We start from the raw sequence: 17,594 nt of genomic DNA, 5'->3' as shown, positions 1-17,594 counted from the left end.
ATGTAAATGAAAATTCTGACCCAAAATTTTATATAACTGTTTTTTTTGTTCTTCAAAATTATACTTTTCCAAAAAGCTTTTAATTTAGAACTAAGCATTAATTGCAAAATCAGCTTTTAAAAAACTTCAATTATCTTAATTTAAAATTTAAGTAAAATTATATTTTCTTGTTGTTTTTGTTTTCATATTGGTATAGAATATTAAGTGTATTTTTGTTTTATTATAATTTCATTTATACAATACGTATTGTCCTTTTGATATGTTCTTTTGTTTTGAATGTTTCATATTGTTTCAAATTTATTTTGTATATTTTTTTCTTGTTGTTGTTGTTTAAATAATTATTTGTTCTAATTGAAAGTTCTCTATAATTGAAATTGTTTGAATAGAAGAATTTTTTTTATCGTAAAAGGGGGTTTTTTGTTTAGAGATTGATTTCATCTAAGTTCATAATTTTCCTATAGTAGTTGTATGTTAGTATGTGTAAGGTTAACATATATTTTACAGATCTGTAGGGTTTCTAGCAATTGTTGTTGTTCTTGTTACAGAGTTGGGAAATATATTTTATTTTTTGTAGATTTGGTTTTGTTTTAATTCTTCATTAAAGTAATACGCCACTGTAATCGAGTCTTTGAATTTTTATATATTTTTTTTTTGAGTTTTTCATTTCAGACAAATCTTAAGGGATAGTTTTGAGATTTGAAGATTTCAATTTTTGTTTCTGAGTTTCATTCTGCTTGTTCTCTTTTTTGCTACCCTATATGGACGTAATAATTTTCTATTTTTATTTTGATTTTAAAGAATTGTTGTGTTTTAATTTTCTTCTATTTTTTTTTTTTGTTTTAGCTTCGAATATTGGTTTCTTGAAATTTCTTTAATATTGTATTTGGACCCTATTTTAAAATTTGAGATGAGACTGTTGTTGTTGTTGTTTTGTTTCTTCTTCTTGTTGTTTGATCTTGTGAGCATGGTTGTGTATAAGAATTTCTAGTCTGATATTTAATTGATTATGACTTTAATTTTTGTGCATTTCTAATGTTCTTTTTTATATATTATTGCTAAACTATAGAAATATATATATTTGTAATTTCTCCAAACTATTTATTTGAGCTTATTTCTATTGTTGGAAATGCTATTATGGAAAAATGGAATAATGATCTATTGTGATTGATATAAATAACCGTGATCATGGTGAATGAATTTAAGATAAATCGAACAATTAAACAAGTATAAACGGCCATAAGTTCGGCCAGGCCGAATCTTATGTACCCTCCACCATGGATTGCGTAGACTGTCATCCACAATCGAATTACTTGGATAGTGGTATCTTAACCCTCTAATGCCCAATCCCGCCTTTAGGCGGGCTTCGATAAATCATGAAGCTTTTAGTAAAATACACCTTAAGACAACAAAATTGGGTAAAATAAAAAGAAAACTTAGTTAAAACTGTTCAAGAGGCTTGGCAGCATATACTGAATTTTACCGTATAAATTGTTCTTGTTTCGTATTCTTGATTTTGTGTCGCTAACATTGAATATTTAATCAGCTGGCAAAAAAAATTGGGGCATTAGAGGGTTAAATCGTTTTCTAAATTGTGAGTTAGTCCATACGTGGTATGTGTAGGTAAGTCTACAAATAATTACGAATCGATATGGACTTTTGCATGGTACGTAGGGAGCCAGATTTGAAATATGGGGGTCGCTTATATGGGGGCTATATACAATTATGAACTTGATATGGACCAATTTTTGTGTGATTGGGGATCGATTTATCTGAGGGCTATATATAACTATAGACCGATATGGACCTAGTTCGGTATGGTTGTTAACGGCCATATACTAGCACAATGTACCAAATTTAAACAGACTCGCATGAAATTTGCTCCTCCAAGAGGCTCCAAAAACAAATCTTGGGATCGGTTTATATGGGGGCTATATATGATTATGGACTGATATGGACCACTTTTGGCATGGTTGTTAAATATCATATACTACCACCACGTACCAAATTTCAACCAGATCGGATGAGTTTTGCTTCTCCAAAAGGCACCGGAGGTCAAATCTGGGGATCGGTTTATATGGGGGCGATATATAATTATGGACTGATATGAACAAATTTTACAAAGTCCTTTGAAACGATATTTTCATCTCTAGTGTAAAATACTAAAAATTAATTAAAAATCACTTAATAAAAATTGTAATAAATTTGCATTGTTCGATTTAAGTTAAATCACTTGGCACCACAACGACAGTCATTCGCATTAGCTATGGTTGTCACATACATCAGCTCAAATTTAATTTACTTCATGTTTGCAATACCATCCAACATACGTCACAATAACAGTTACTTCACAGAAAAAAAAAAATTACGAAAATTTTTCAAATTAAAATCTTAATTGAGTTTTGAAAAATATTCAATTAAAAATTTAATTGATTCAAAATCAATCACAAAAATTAATAGTATCACTTAATTTTTTAATTGGATCAATTAATTTTTTTATTGACTTTCAATTAATTTTTTTTTATTGATATTAACATTTCTGTGATTGAAGACATTTCAAAATTAAGACATTAAAAATTAATTGAATCAATTAATTTCGTGATTGAAGACAAAAAATAGTTTTTTTGTGTTGTCTCAAGTTTCAAGTCGATAACTTGGTTTTTTTTCTCGGAAATTAGCGTTATTTCAACACGCGGTCATCGTTATATCGACTCTAAAAATCTAATATGTATTGTCTTCAATCACGAAATTAATTCATTCAATTCATTTTCGATTGAAGTTTCTTCAGTCGAAGAAATTGTAAGGTGAAACCTCTGAAGTTGACACCCCTGGTCGCATAAATTTTATCCCAACTTTTGGGGGTGTCGACTTATGAGATGTTAATATTAATGTGACGTCTTACGGTTTCACTGTAGTATGGATCCCCAATGTCAATTAAAAAAATTAATTGATATTATTAATTTTATTGATTGAGTTTTGTTTTAATTAAAATATTAGTTGAATTAATTTTTAATTTAACATGTTCCAAAAATAGAATTAAAATTTCAAATAGAAACATTTTGATGTTACAGTGAAACCTATCAAGTAGAGGTGTCCATGTTTGGGAGGTGTCCGGTTTTCAGAGTGTCCAAGTTTGATAGATTTCACTGTATTTATTTTCCGTATATTTAAGCTGATGTATGTAGAGATAAAAAGTTTGAGAAAAAAAATGTTTACGGAATTTCTATGGAGATTTTCATGGTTAGGTTAGGCTTCGTTTTTATCTGAGTCTAGTAATGCTGCTATTTTCATATTGGCGATTTTTCTACAACTGTTTAGCTTAAAATTATTTTTTTTTTCTTTTATATTTTTGTGTATCTTTCTTATAAATGATTTTTTAAAATATATCATATATATATGAATGTATATATTTTTCTTTTTCAATATAATTATATATAATATTTGCTTTGCTTATTTTGTTTTTAATATAATTTACATTTGCTTTTATTATTATTATTTATGTTAATATAATATCTGTTTATTTTGTATAAATAGAATTTCTACTTATGTTCCATAATATTCGTTGCATGGGATTTTTACTTTAAGTTGTTTTAGGTTTTTTTTGTTTTTCTGGTTTTTTGTTTGCTCAAGCCTTTTTTAAAATCAGCTTTAGGGGTTCACTGTTTTTTCTAGATCTAAATCTTAATTTAAAAAAATAACTAAAACTACGTTTTTATGTATTAATGTATAAATAAAAAAAAATTGCCTTGCATTGTATTTGTATGTTTTTGTTTTAATTGTTTGTAAAAAAAATGGTTTTATATTTTTCAAAAATAATTTTTAAGGTTTTGTTTTTTGTTAGACCGAAAACCTGAAGAATTTAAATAAATATCAAAAATTTTAAGAATAAATATTTTTGTTTTATTACTGAATTCATATACAATAAATTATTGAGATACTTTTGTATTCATAAGAACGCTTCTAGTGTTCTTATCATTAAATCATAAAAATGGAAATAAATAAAAATACCAAAAATGCAAAATAAAATTAAATTATTAAAGTACAACAAAAACCAACTTACGAGAGAATTAGTGATAAATATACAAATTAAAAGTAAATTCAAATGCAGATAATTTTGCCTACGGTTTTTGTTTTTTGTTAATTCGGAATAATATATAAAAAATAAGATAAGCTATTTTATTTTTAATTATTTTTATTAGAATTAATAGTCTCCATGTCTTAGATACAATTTAACTATAAAATGCACACGGTGGTATTATTTGGTACCCCAAAAAAAGTCCTCAAAACGTCCAAAAAGATTCAAAATAAAAACAAAAACTTTTGGCAAAAAAATCCTACAATAACAAAAAAATTAACACAATACAAAAAACCATGACTAGAAATTAATCTTTTGTGTGTATATGCATATAATGACTTGAGTATTTAACATACGAGTATTTTTTTGTAATTTTTTTATGTATGTTCAGTTGCTAAATCTATAAAATTTTTAATTGAAATTGCTGTAGGGTTCAATTCTTCATTCATTTAGAGCCTATTTCATTGGATTCGCATTGTATGTTTTTTTTACCATCTCTGCACATTTATTTACTACCATCTCTGCATTTCTTTACACTCACCATTAGCACTGGCATTGGTAACCTTGCTCCACGATAAAACCTCGTCCTAAGCCACAATTATATCTTCATCATTCTCATCACTAGAGTACATAGACTCTACCGCCATGCGTCCCAGACATTGGTCATCGTCGATTTTTTGTACATCCTCGCGATCATCACTTGACTGCTGGCCCACATCTTTGATGCAGGCCGATTCCAGATGCTTGTTCAAATACGATTTTAAGGCAAATGATTTGTGGCATCGTTTACACTCAAAATTCTTATCCACCGAATGGGTCATCATGTGGGCTCGCAAATTGGAACGATCGGCAAAGGCCTTGCCACAGTGGACACAGGCATAGGGCTTTTCACCGGTGTGCGAGCGTAGATGACCCTGCAGCAACCAGGGTCTAGAGAACAGCTTGCCACATATCTCACAACTGTGTGAAAGCTTGTGCGTCAACAAATGCATGGCCAGGGCAGGCATGGAGACATAGGCCTTGCCACAGGTATTGCACTTTTTGGCCGATTGTGAGTCCAGTGATCGATGCGTTTGCTTGTGGCGTGACAAATTGCTCGAGGTGGCATATTGCTTGCCACATTCGGAGCACTTGTAACAGCCACGTTTCGATTTTTTCGATGATTCGGATTTGGCCATGTGTTCGCCCTTCTTTTTGCATGCCTTTGTGCGGCCATCTATTATATTGAGGTTGATCTTTAGATCGGTTTTTCCTTGGTCCGGCATGAATTCGGAACGCCACATGCCATGGGGTGGTTGTGAATGGCCGGATTCCGAGGAGGAAGACATATCGATATCAATATCAGATGAATGGTCGGAATTGGGCGGTGTCAGCGGAGAACAAGTATTCGCAGTGCCCATTCCATGGTGATGGTGTGGAGCATGGGGATCATACGAACTACTGATGTAGCGTATCTTTGAGGTGGCCGATGTGGCCATATTTTGGTCGGTATCGATGAAGACGTTCAGATTATCGGGTTTTATAACAGCGGCACATTGTAATTGATGCTTATTGGAAGAACTTGATATCTCATGCATTTGTTGCATTTTACTTGTGGCATTTGCCGTCGATCCATTCATGTCCTGATGCATTATCGTTACAACACATGGTGGCGTCAGGGGCGGCAGACTTTGCGACAGCGAAAGTAAATCATGGGCTGCTTCCGTTTCTTCAACACTTCGCTCACGATAGAGCTGCGTTGGCACTTGCGTGGAACTAGAGTTTTCGATTTTAATAACCGTCTTGTGATTGGTCCCATTACGTTGCTGTCCAGCATTTGAGCTAATACCACCGGCTGGTGGTGCATAAAAAATTACCTTGCTACCATCTTCGGCTATGCTACGGGCTCCATATTTCTGGGCAACTTTTTGAGCGGCCACAGTTTGCTGCTCCCTTTGGGTATCTGCAAGAAAAAGAAGATTAGGAAACGAGGTTATAGAAATAAAATTTAGTACAATTTTTCTCAAATTTTGAAAAAGTCCATTGTTTAAAGTAAACATTCGACTTTGAAAGATTTTTACGAATAAAACGATCTACGTTCCTTTCGTTAATGCCCATATCACATTTCGATATTTGCTTCGTTAAAAGTAGTTTGGTCTTTTTTTTTTAATATCAAAATTTGTTAAGTCAATTTTGACTAATAGAGAATTGCGATTGAAAGTAGAGTCTTTTCTGAGGAACGACATTTTAGACAAACTAAGTTTTCTTTTGACGCTAAAAAATTATCTTTAAATGCAAAATAAAAAGTTTAGAGACAACTACTATTGCAAATTAGGATTTATTTGATCTAAAAGAAAATAATTTATAAGAAATGCGAATTTCGTTTGTCTAAAATTTCCTTAAGGGGAAAGTACTTTTTCTTTGGGTGTATAGGGGATAAACCACCATTGATAAATTTATTGGTGTTCGGTCGAAAATGGGAATGAGAATCGCCATACATTCCCATTCAGGGCTCCTGTCCATTATGATTTCTATTTTATTCTACTGTCCACTTTTCATATATTTTGTTGCGTTCATGCAAAGAAAAAACAAGTATATACGGCCGTAAGTTCGGCCAGGCCGAATCTTATGTACCCTCCACCATGGTTTGCGTAGAAACTTCTACGAATGACTGTCATCCACAATCGAAATACTTGGGTTGTGGTATCTTAAAACTTCTTAACATCGTTGTTGTGAGTTAGTCCATACGTGGTATATATTAGACAAAAAAGTTATGTATAATTAAGTCTACAAATAATTACAAATCGATATGGACTTTTTGCACGGTATGTAGAGAGCCAGAATTGAAATATGGGGGTCGCTTATATGGGGGCTATATGCAATTATGAACTTGATATGGACCAATTTTTGTGTGATTGGAAATCGATTTATCTGAGGGATATATATAACTATAGACCGATATGGACCTAGTTATGCATGGTTGTTAACGACCACATACTAGTACAATGTACCAAATTTCAACTCATTCGGATGAAATTTGCTCCTCCAAGAGGCTCCAAAACGAAATCTGGGGGTCGGTTTATATGGGGCTATATATGATTATGGACTGATATGGACCACTTTTGGCATGGTTGTTAAACATCATATACGATCACCACGTACCAAATTTCAAGCAGATCGGATGAATTTTGCTTCTCCAAAAGGCACCGGAGGTCAAATCTGGGGATCGGTTTATATGGGAGCTATATATAATTATTGGCAGATAGGAACCAATTCCTGAATGGTTGTTGGATACCATATACTAACATTACGTACCAAACTTCAACCGAATGGGAAGAATTTTGCTCTTCCAAGGGACTCTGGAGGTCAAATCTGGGGATCGGTTTATATGGGGCCTATATATAATTATGGACCGATTTTGATCAATTTTTGCATGGGAGTTTGAGGTCATATTAACACCACGTACCAAATTTCAACTAATCAGATTAATTTTGATCTTCCAAGAGGCTCCGGAGGTCAAATCTGTTGATCGGTTTTTTATGGGGGCTAGAGACCATAAAAACCGATCCGGCTGAAATTTGGTACATGGTGTTAGTATATGGTCCCTAACAACCATGCAACAAATGGTCCACATCGGTCCATAATTATATATAGCTCCCATATAAATCGATCCCCAGATTTGTCCTCCGGAGCCTCTTGGAGGAGCAAAATTCATCCGATCCGGTTCAAATTTGGAACATGGTGTTAGAATGTGGTCTCTAAGAAACACGCAAGAATTGGTCCATATCGGTCCATAATTATATATAGCCCCCATATAAACCGATCACCAGATTTGACCTCCGGAGCCTCTGGGAAGACCAAAATTCATCTGATTCAGTTGTAATTTGGTACGTGGTGTTAATATATGGCCTCAAACTCCCATGCAAAAATTGGTCGGTATCGGTCCATAATTATATATAGGCCCCATATAAACCGATCCCCAGATTTGACCTCCAGAGCCCCTTGGAAGAGCAAAATTCTTCCCATTCGGTAGAAATTTGGTACGTGATGTTAGTATATGGTATCCAACAACCATACAGGAATTGGTTCCTATCAGCCCATAATTATAGCTTCCATATAAACCGATCCCCAGATTTGACCTCCGGTGCCTTTTGGAGAAGCAAAATTCATCCGATCTACTTGAAATTTGGTACGTGGTGATCGTATATGATATTTAACTCCCATGCAAAAATTGGTCCATATCAGTCCATAATCATATATAGCCCCATATAAACCGACCCCCAGATTTCGTTTTGGAGCCTCTTGGAGGAGCAAATTTCATCCGAATGAGTTGAAATTTGGTACATTGTACTAGTATGTGGTCGTTAACAACCATGCATAACTAGGTCCATATCGGTCTATAGTTATATATATCCCTCAGATAAATCGATTTCCAATCACACAAAAATTGGTCCATATCAAGTTCATAATTGTATATAGCCCCCATATAAGCGACCCCCATATTTCAATTCTGGCTCTCTACATACCGTGCAAAAAGTCCATATCGATTCGTAATTATTTGTAGACTTACTTCCGGATCCATAAAGAACATTTTCGTTACTTTTATGGCGACGCTTTTTTTGCTGGGTATAACAGGTTGGCTGATAAGTCCCCGGTGTGACACATAGATGGCGTCGCTAGTATTAAATGCATAATATTTTTATATAGTACCAACCTTCAAATGATTCGTGTCAAAATTTGACGTCTGTAAGTTAATTAGTTTGTGAGATAGAGCGTCTTTTGTGAAGCAACTTTTGTTATTGTGAAAAAAATTGAAAAAAAGGAATTTCGTGTTTTGATAAAATACTGTTTTCTAAAGGGGAAAAATACGGTGGAAGCAAAAACTTGGCTTGATAATGAGTTTCCGGACTCTGCCGCAGGGAAATCAACAATAAGTGATTGGTATGCAAAATTCAAGCGTGTTGAAATGAGCACGGAGGACGGCGAACGCAGTGGACGCCCGAAATAGGTGGTTACCGACGAAAACATCAAAAAAAATCCACAAAATGATTTTGAATGACCGTAAAATGAAGTTGATCGAGATAGCAGAGATTTTAAAGATATCAAAGGAACGTGTTGGTCATATCATTCATCAATATTTGGATATGCGGAAGCTCTGTGCAAAATGAGTGCCGCGCGAGCTCACATTTGACCAAGAACAACAACGTGTTGATGATTCTGAGCGTTGTTTGCAGCTGTTAACTCGTAATACACCCGAGTTTTTCCGTCGATATGTGACAATGGATGAAACTACACTCCTGAGTCCAATCGACAGTCGGCTGAGTGGACAGCGACCGGTGAACCGTCTCCGAAGCGTGGAAAGACTCAAAAGTCCGCTGGCAAAGTAATGACCTCTGTTTTTTGGGATGCGTATGGAATAATTTTTATCGATTATCTTGAGAAGGGAAAAACCATCAACAGTGACTATTATATGGTGTTATTGGAGCGTTTGAAGGTCGAAATCGCGGCAAAACGGCCCCATATGAAGAAAAAAAAAGTGTTGTTCCACCAAGACAACGCACCGTGCCACAAGCCATTGAGAACGATGGCAAACAATCATGAATTGGGCTTCGAATTGCTTCCCCACCCACCGTATTCTCCAGATCTGGCCCCCAGCGACTTTTTCTTGTTCTCAGACCTCAAAAGGATGCTCGCAGGGAAACAATTTGGCTGCAATGAAGAGGTGATCGCCGAAACTGAGGCCTATTTTGAGGCAAAACCGAAGGAGTACTACCAAAATGGTATCAACAAATTGGAAGGTCGTTATAATCGTTGTATCGCTCTTGAAGGGAACTATGTGGAATAATAAAAACGAATTTTGACAAAAAAATGTGTTTTTCTTTGTTAGACAGGGGACTTATCAGCCAACTTGTTATATAGGTTAGCTTAGGTTAGTTAGGTATAGTGGCAGCCCGATATTTCAGTTTCACTTAGACTATTCAGTCCATTGTGATACCACATTGGTGAACTTCTCTCTTATCACTGAGTGTTGCCCGATTTTATGTTAAGCTCAATGACAAGGGACCTTCTTTTTATGGCCGAGTCCGAACGGCGTGAAACAACTTAGAGTAGCTTTGAAACCCTCAGAAATGTCACCACACGCAAAGAAAAAAAAACGTTTGGAAAACGTGTACCGAAAACGTTTTTCTTTTGTTAGAGTTTTTTGAATTGCTTCGAAAATTTTAAACTTTTATCACCAAAAAAATTCGTTTGTTACAAAATTTTTATTTTTTCAATAAAAAAAGTTATTTTTGAAATAACAACACAGTCCATTTCGTTTATATCAAACACTGTTCTTTTCTGACTTTAGGTCTTTAATAAGACACATTTTACAGTTCAAAATTTAATATAGTACAATGTAATGTTGAACATTTTTTCGGAATCTTCCGAATATATCTGGAATATATGTAAAAAAACAAAAGCAAAAAAAAAAACTTTGGCCGAAGCAGGGATCGAACCCACGACCCTTGGCATGAGAGTCGGACGTAGCTACCACTGCTCCACGGTGGCAAACTAAATGTTTTTTCCGGTAAATAAACTTTGTTTATTCGGTTCGTGGGCGCCGCAAGCTATGCTATATAAATATAACTTATATGGATATTTATCTATTGATGACCATAACAGGTACATAGCTCAGTGGTTAGTGTGTTGGCTTACAATGTGCATGGTCCGCGGTTCGATTCTCCGTCCAGGCGAAAGGTAAAAAAAATTTTAAACATTTATAAAATCGTATAATTTCTTCTACATTGTTGGTATTACAGGAAAAGGTGTTAAGAACTAAAAATCCTCGTGGATGTGAGAAAGATGTGAGGGACAATGCAATTAGCAAGAAAATAATGTTTTTTTAGCTAGTCTTTATGAAATTGTTTTTACATCCTGGAAAAGAATAAACGTTTATCACAAAAAGTATATACTTTTCTTCCAAATACACTTCCTTACAGCGAAAAGCAAATGAGAAACGAACTTTGTTTGTCTAAAATTTCGTTTGGGAGGAAAGAATTATTTTTTTGCGTGCAGCATTACTGAAGTGGTATAATCCACCGCTGAAAACTTTTTGTTGTTTGGTCGAAACTGGATTTGAATCCACGACCCTGTGTATGCAAGGCGGGCATGCTAACCATTGCACCATTATATACTTTTCTTCTAAATAAACTTCCTTATAGCGAAAAGCAAGTGGGAAACAATCGTTGTTTGTTTAAAATTTCATTTGGGAGGAAAGAATTATTTTGTTTGCGTGCAAACCAACTAACTTTAGCCACGATCATGGTGAATGCTCAATCACAATAGTGAAATATCAATTAAACTAAATTAATTATAGAATCATAAGCCATGCAAAATACTTATTCTACTACTTTAGTCCTTTGGTTAGATGTATTTATATACAAATTTAATATTGACTTTAAGAGAGTTTTCCATAAAAAAAAATTATTATGGTTGGTATGCGATTAGCCAAATAATTCTTTATTGAATCATTGTTTCACTGTATAAATTTTGGGGGGAACATTGGACCACAAAAATTAGTTTTATTAATATATGTCCTTTGTTGTTGGTGTGTGTGAGACGATACTTTCCTGTACTCATACACAAGCTTAGGACCCCATGTTTATACAAACACACAAATACACACATAAATAAGCATATATATTATTATTATAGGGGTATTAGTTAGAGTTGCATTTATCCTTAAGGGATTCTCATTGGCACAACTACCATCCACTATACAATAGACAATTTGGTCATTATCTTTAATAAATTTCATGTACAAATATCCTTGAGAAAATCTACCACCAGCACCATCAATGCCACTACCACTTTTCTCTAAGGCAAGACAGCGGTAGGTGAGTGTATGTGAGTTAACAGTAGTGGCTAATACTAAAACGTGTGTAGTTTTAGCCACAATTATTGCTGTCTTTGACTTTTGTAATTTGTACACGAAAAAGGCCGAAAAAAAGCGATAACAAAATTTGCTGATGATTATTTTGCAAATAATAACGGCAGTCCTAATAGTCTATTGACCAGGCTGAAAGGCCGCCAATAATATCTTCGACAAATACGACTGTGAGGCAATGGACGTGCAGGTAATCACCGTGGCATGGGGGATAGGCTGGATGGCTGGCAGGTTAGTCAGGTCATCCCTGTGGTAAAGTGAAAACTTGAAATTCGATTTCATGTAAACAGTTATAGGCCATAATACTTAATAAGACTGTAAATATCCTCATAAATCTCATTGAAAATAATAACCACAAAAACTTTAGGCTTCCATCCAAGCAGAGTCAACAAGAGTTGGACGCACGGACGGACATACCAAAAGCAATAGAGAAAATAATAAGACTTACTCGTTCCCATGGCCTTAGGGCATACTGCTGGGCACCCCAATTGTCACGACAAGACCTTTTCCTTTGCTCTATAGGTTTTTGCTATTTCTCCAAGACATCATATTTGCTTTTATATATGTGATAGGGCAATAACTGTGTCCATGGCAGGATAATGGCATGAAAGGAATGTGTGTATTTTTCATAAAAAATATTTTCACTCAATTGTCAGTCAATTATGTAGCTAAACACCCAGCCATACCAGGTATGCAGCAAGTACACAAGGTCTACCATATAGCAAACTCAACTCACCTTAGATTTGACCATAAGCACACTTTAGACATAGCCGGAAGACTTGGTTGGAATTTTATGTGTGTTATAGAATTTTCCGAGAAAAGACTCATTTAAAATAAAAATAAGTGAATGTGATAATAAGGTCTAGAATTTAATAAGAAATAGAGAGCTTATAAAGGATTTGAAAATTCTATATAAAACAAGTAAGTAAAGTAGAAAGTCGGGCGGGGCCGACTATATCATACCCTAAACCACCATTACAGAATTAGTAATCATAAGCATTTGTGGGGTAACATATAGGTCTGGGAGATAAACCGCAGTTGCATATTTAAGAAAATTAAGGGGTACATTAGATAGGGTCACGGCCTAAAGGAAAAAAAAAGTTGATGCGGTCACCCCCCAGTTTTGTAGCATATTCGAAGACAATTTCAGAACACCAAAACTTTTTTTTCCGTGCACCCTACGACCCCCCGAAATACAATTTATTGTGCTGTGTCGTCATTTGAAGTCCGATTAAAAAGAAACGCATATCGTTGTTCGTGGTTGATCAGGGGCTATAGTTCGTGCATTGGTCATTTTTGACTCCGACGTCAAATTTGATTTTTAATTTTTTTATTTCACTTCGTATACCCCTATGATGCCCATCTCTTATAACCATTATAAAGATCTTAACAAAATATGAAACTTTTGCTTTTGAAGTATTTACTTATATTCATAAACATTTTTCGTTAAATTTAAAAAATTTTACAAAACAAAAATGGTTCTAAGTACTTTATTATCTTAAAACATGAATATGCAACGTATATAATTTAGAATATAAATTTGTATTACGACCACGGTTGCCACAGTTGGTAGAATTCTACCTAAATTAGTAATCTTTTTTGTTAAATCTTTATAAAAATAACATTTTTGAAAAAGTTTCTATAAACAAATTTTTGTGAGAAATTTTTCTATAGAAATAAAATTTTGACAATAAATTCTATAGAAATAAAAATTTGAGACAAAATTCCACAGAAATAAAATTTTGAGAAAATTTTTTATAGAAATAATATTTTGAAAAAAATTTCTATAGAAATACAATTTTGACAAAATTTTCTACAGGAATAAAGTTTACCACACATTGTTAAAGATCAAGCCTTGCCGGCTTCTAATTTCCTCCTCTAGAGCCACCAAAATATAAAAATTATTACAAATTGTGTTGAGTGAAAATGTCCTACATTGTTGCCCTACGTCCCTACAAGGCGCTAAATATTAGAAAAACCCTACATATAGGGAATTTCCCCTACTTCTAGCAACACTGGCTGTGTTGATATTGCACCTACGGAGTTAGTATGCCACTAATATTGAGCCCATTATTAAAAAAGAGAAAATCGTTAAATTAGTGTGAGTAATAAATACAAATTTGTAAAAATCGAGCAATATTCTTATGTAAGAGCTACAAGTACGTATAAGAACGATCGGCTAGTACATCAAAATTTGAAATTTGAGTAACATTGGTTAATAAATAAGAGTACTATGGCCAAATTTGGGAAAATCGAGCGATACATATATATGCAAGCTATATCTAAATCTGAGTCCATTTGCATAATATTTTGCGGGTTTGATTAATACCACAAAAGGTTACCTTGAGCAAGATTTGAGTAAGATCAGTTAAGAAATGAGGCCTATATGGTCAAACATAAGGTTATTAGGGGCGAATTTTTCAAAATCGGGTGATACATATATGGGAGCTATATCTACATCTGAACCGATTTCGATGAAATTTGGCACATATAGTTAGTACTATAGAGGACTGGATCTAGCCAACTTTTAGTAAGATCGGTTAATAAATAAGGGTTCTATGGCCAATTTTGGGAAAATCGGGCTATACATATATATGGGAGCTATATCTAAATCTGAACCGATTTCGATGATTTTTTGCACATATAGTTAGTGCTATAGAAGACTACATTTAGCTAAATTTGGGTAAGATCGGTTAATAAATAAGGGTTTTGTGGCCAAATTTGGGAAAATCGGGCGATACATATATATGAGAGCTATATCTAAATCTGAACCGATTTGGATGAAATTTCGCAGACTTGAAGGGCGATGGAAAAGATTACCTTTTGCCAAATTTGGTGACGATCCGTTTGAAAAAACGCGCAACGTGACCACATTTGTCGAAATCGGTCGATACATATATATGGGAGCTATATCTAAATTTGATCCGATTTCTTTCAAATTCAATAGCGTTCGTCCTTGTGCCCAAAAAACTCCCTGTGCCAAATTTCATCAAAATCGGTTAATAATTGCGACCGGAATCATGTGAACAACAAATACATGGACAGACGGACGGACGGACACCAAGCGCTAGATCGACTCAGGAGGTGATTCTGAGTCGATCGGTATATATTTTATGGGGTCTAAAATCAATATTTCTGGTAGGCACATTTTTTGGTGGATCAAACTTATTATACCCTGACCACTATGTGGTTTAGGATATAAAAATTTCAAAGGGTACTTAGTGTTGGCAGAAATCTTCAAAATCGCCAAAACCACACTGAAAAAATATTGACATAATAACAAAAAACGAGGACACATTTCTTTAAAATAAAGAAGGCTATTATCCAGCGATGAAACATATGTATAGTTAGGCTTGTATATATTGTTGTCTGGCAATTTATTTTCAATAACTTATTAGTATAAATTTCCTTAATCATATTGTCCAATAAGTTCGAATAAATATCGAATTGAATAATATGTGGTATAAAAAATTTGGACATTAAACCAGCTTGCATTGATATCAGGCTAACATAAAAAAAAAAATTAATTAAAATAATGTTCATATTCATGACCTTAAAACTGCATTCTTTACACTCAAAAAACAGTGAACCCACCAGGAAGAAAACATTTGGTTAATTTAAGAAAATTTTCAATATTTTTAGAAAATTTTAACTAAACAGAATTACAAACGCTGGCATCACGCTGATATCACAAAAATAAGTAAATGTTTTTCGACCAATTCAAGAAAACTTATTAGACATAATTAATTTTTTTTTTTCACCTCTTAAGGAAAATTTTGTGCTTTGAAGGAAAAAATTGGAGTTCAAAATTGCAAACATGTCTTTAGTGACATACGAAGTTCATGATAGACGCATTTGTAGTAAAATTTACAAATATAAAGATTTGACTGATATTCTGTAAAATTTACGAGACTCACAAAATATTCAATTATACGAAAATTGAAGAAGATCGGTTGATGAATACGTCATTTATGACCAGTTTTATATATGGCTGCTATATCTAAATCTTAACCGATTTTTTCCAAAATCAATAGGGATCGTCTTTGAACCGAAAAAGGACCCTATGCCAAATTTAAGGACGATCGGACTTAAAATGCGAACTGGACTTTGCACACAAAAATTCATCAACATACAGACAGACGGACATCGCTAAATCGACTCGGAATTTAATTCTAAGCCGATCGGTATACTAAAAGATGGGTCTCTACCTTCTCTGTGTTACATGCAAATGCACAAACTTATTATACCCTGTACCACAGTATTGGTGAAGGGTATAAAAACATCTACCAAATTTTCTAGAATTTATTACTTATTTGTGTGATATCGGCGTTTGTAATAAAGAATTTTCTAGAATTAAATTTTCTAAAATTAACCCATACTTAGCCTTCTGTTTTTCATGTTTTTCGAGTGCATGTTTCGAACTTACAAAATCACTCTTTTGATAAGAATATTGGTAAAAAATTATGATTTAAAAAATCTTTGTTGTTAGTACCTTGCTCATTTAATAACTTACTTAATTACGATTTTAAATTTTTTAATAAAATACAAAAAAAAAAATAAATAAAAATACTGAGGACCCCTAAGATAAAATGTCAACAAAAATATTCTATATTCGATTTAATTTTATTTTAGTTCATGAACATTAATTAATTTTGGTTAGGTTAGGTTAGGTTATGTGGCAGCCCGATGTATCAGGCTCACTTAGACTATTCAGTCCATTGTGATACCACAGTGGTGAACTTCTCTCTTATCACTGAGTGCTGCCCGATTCCATGTTAAGCTCAATGACAAGGGACCTCCATTTTATAGCCGAGTCCGAACGGCGTTCCACATTGCAGTGAAAACCACTTAGAGAAGCTTTGAAACCCTCAGAAATGTCACCAGCATTACTGAGGTGGGATAATCCACCGCTGAAAAACTTTTTGGTGTTCGGTCGAAGCAGGAATCGAACCCACGACCTTGTGTATGCAAGGCGGGCATGCTAACCATTGCACCACGTTGGCTCCCTAATTTTGGTTAAATTGTATAATATATAAGAAAATTTTCCTTAGTGAATTATTTTTTCCCCACTTCAATAACTAAATTCTAAAACAAGTAAGGAAAGTCTAAAGTCGGGCGGGGCCGACTATATTATACCCTGCGCCACTTTGTAGATCTAAATTTTCGATACCATATCTCATCCGTCAAATATGTTGGGGGCTATATATAAAGGTTTGTCCCAAATACATACATTTAAATATCACTCCATCTGGACAGAATTTGATAGACTTCTACAAAATCTATAGACTCAAAATTTAAGTCGACTAATGTACTATCTAAATCTGAACCGATTTCAACCAAATTTGGCACGCATAGCTGCATTGCTAATTCTACTCCCTGTGAAAAAATTCAACTAAATCGGAGCAAAAAGTTGGCATCTGTGGTCATATGAGTAAAAATCGGGCGAAGGCTATATATGGGAGGTATATCTAAATCTGAACCGATTTCAACCAAATTTGACACGCATAGCTACAATACTAATTTTTCTCCCTGTGCAAAGTTTCAACCAAATTGGGCCAAAACTCTGGCTATTATAACCATATTAATCCATATCGGGCGAAAATATATATGGGAGCT

The 17,594-nt window shown here is 34.0% G+C and overlaps 1 protein-coding gene across 1 annotated transcript in view; it reads right to left on the bottom strand.

Moving 5' to 3' along the window:
- Positions 1–4,069: 4,069 nt before the first annotated feature.
- The window catches only part of LOC142236342 (uncharacterized), a 59,467-nt gene continuing 45,942 nt past the window's right edge, over positions 4,070–17,594 (bottom strand). Inside the window, exon 2 of the mRNA XM_075307593.1 lies at positions 4,070–6,014. Coding sequence (XP_075163708.1) covers positions 4,660–6,014 — 1,355 coding nt within the window. The 3' untranslated portion in view covers positions 4,070–4,659. The remainder of the gene's footprint in view (positions 6,015–17,594) is intronic.

This window comes from Haematobia irritans, chromosome 4 (assembly GCF_050003625.1).
Source record: "Haematobia irritans isolate KBUSLIRL chromosome 4, ASM5000362v1, whole genome shotgun sequence".
Classification (NCBI taxonomy): Eukaryota; Metazoa; Arthropoda; class Insecta; order Diptera; family Muscidae; genus Haematobia; species Haematobia irritans.
Note: the sequence above shows the minus strand (reverse complement) of the source record. Positions and strands in the feature narration are given on the sequence as shown.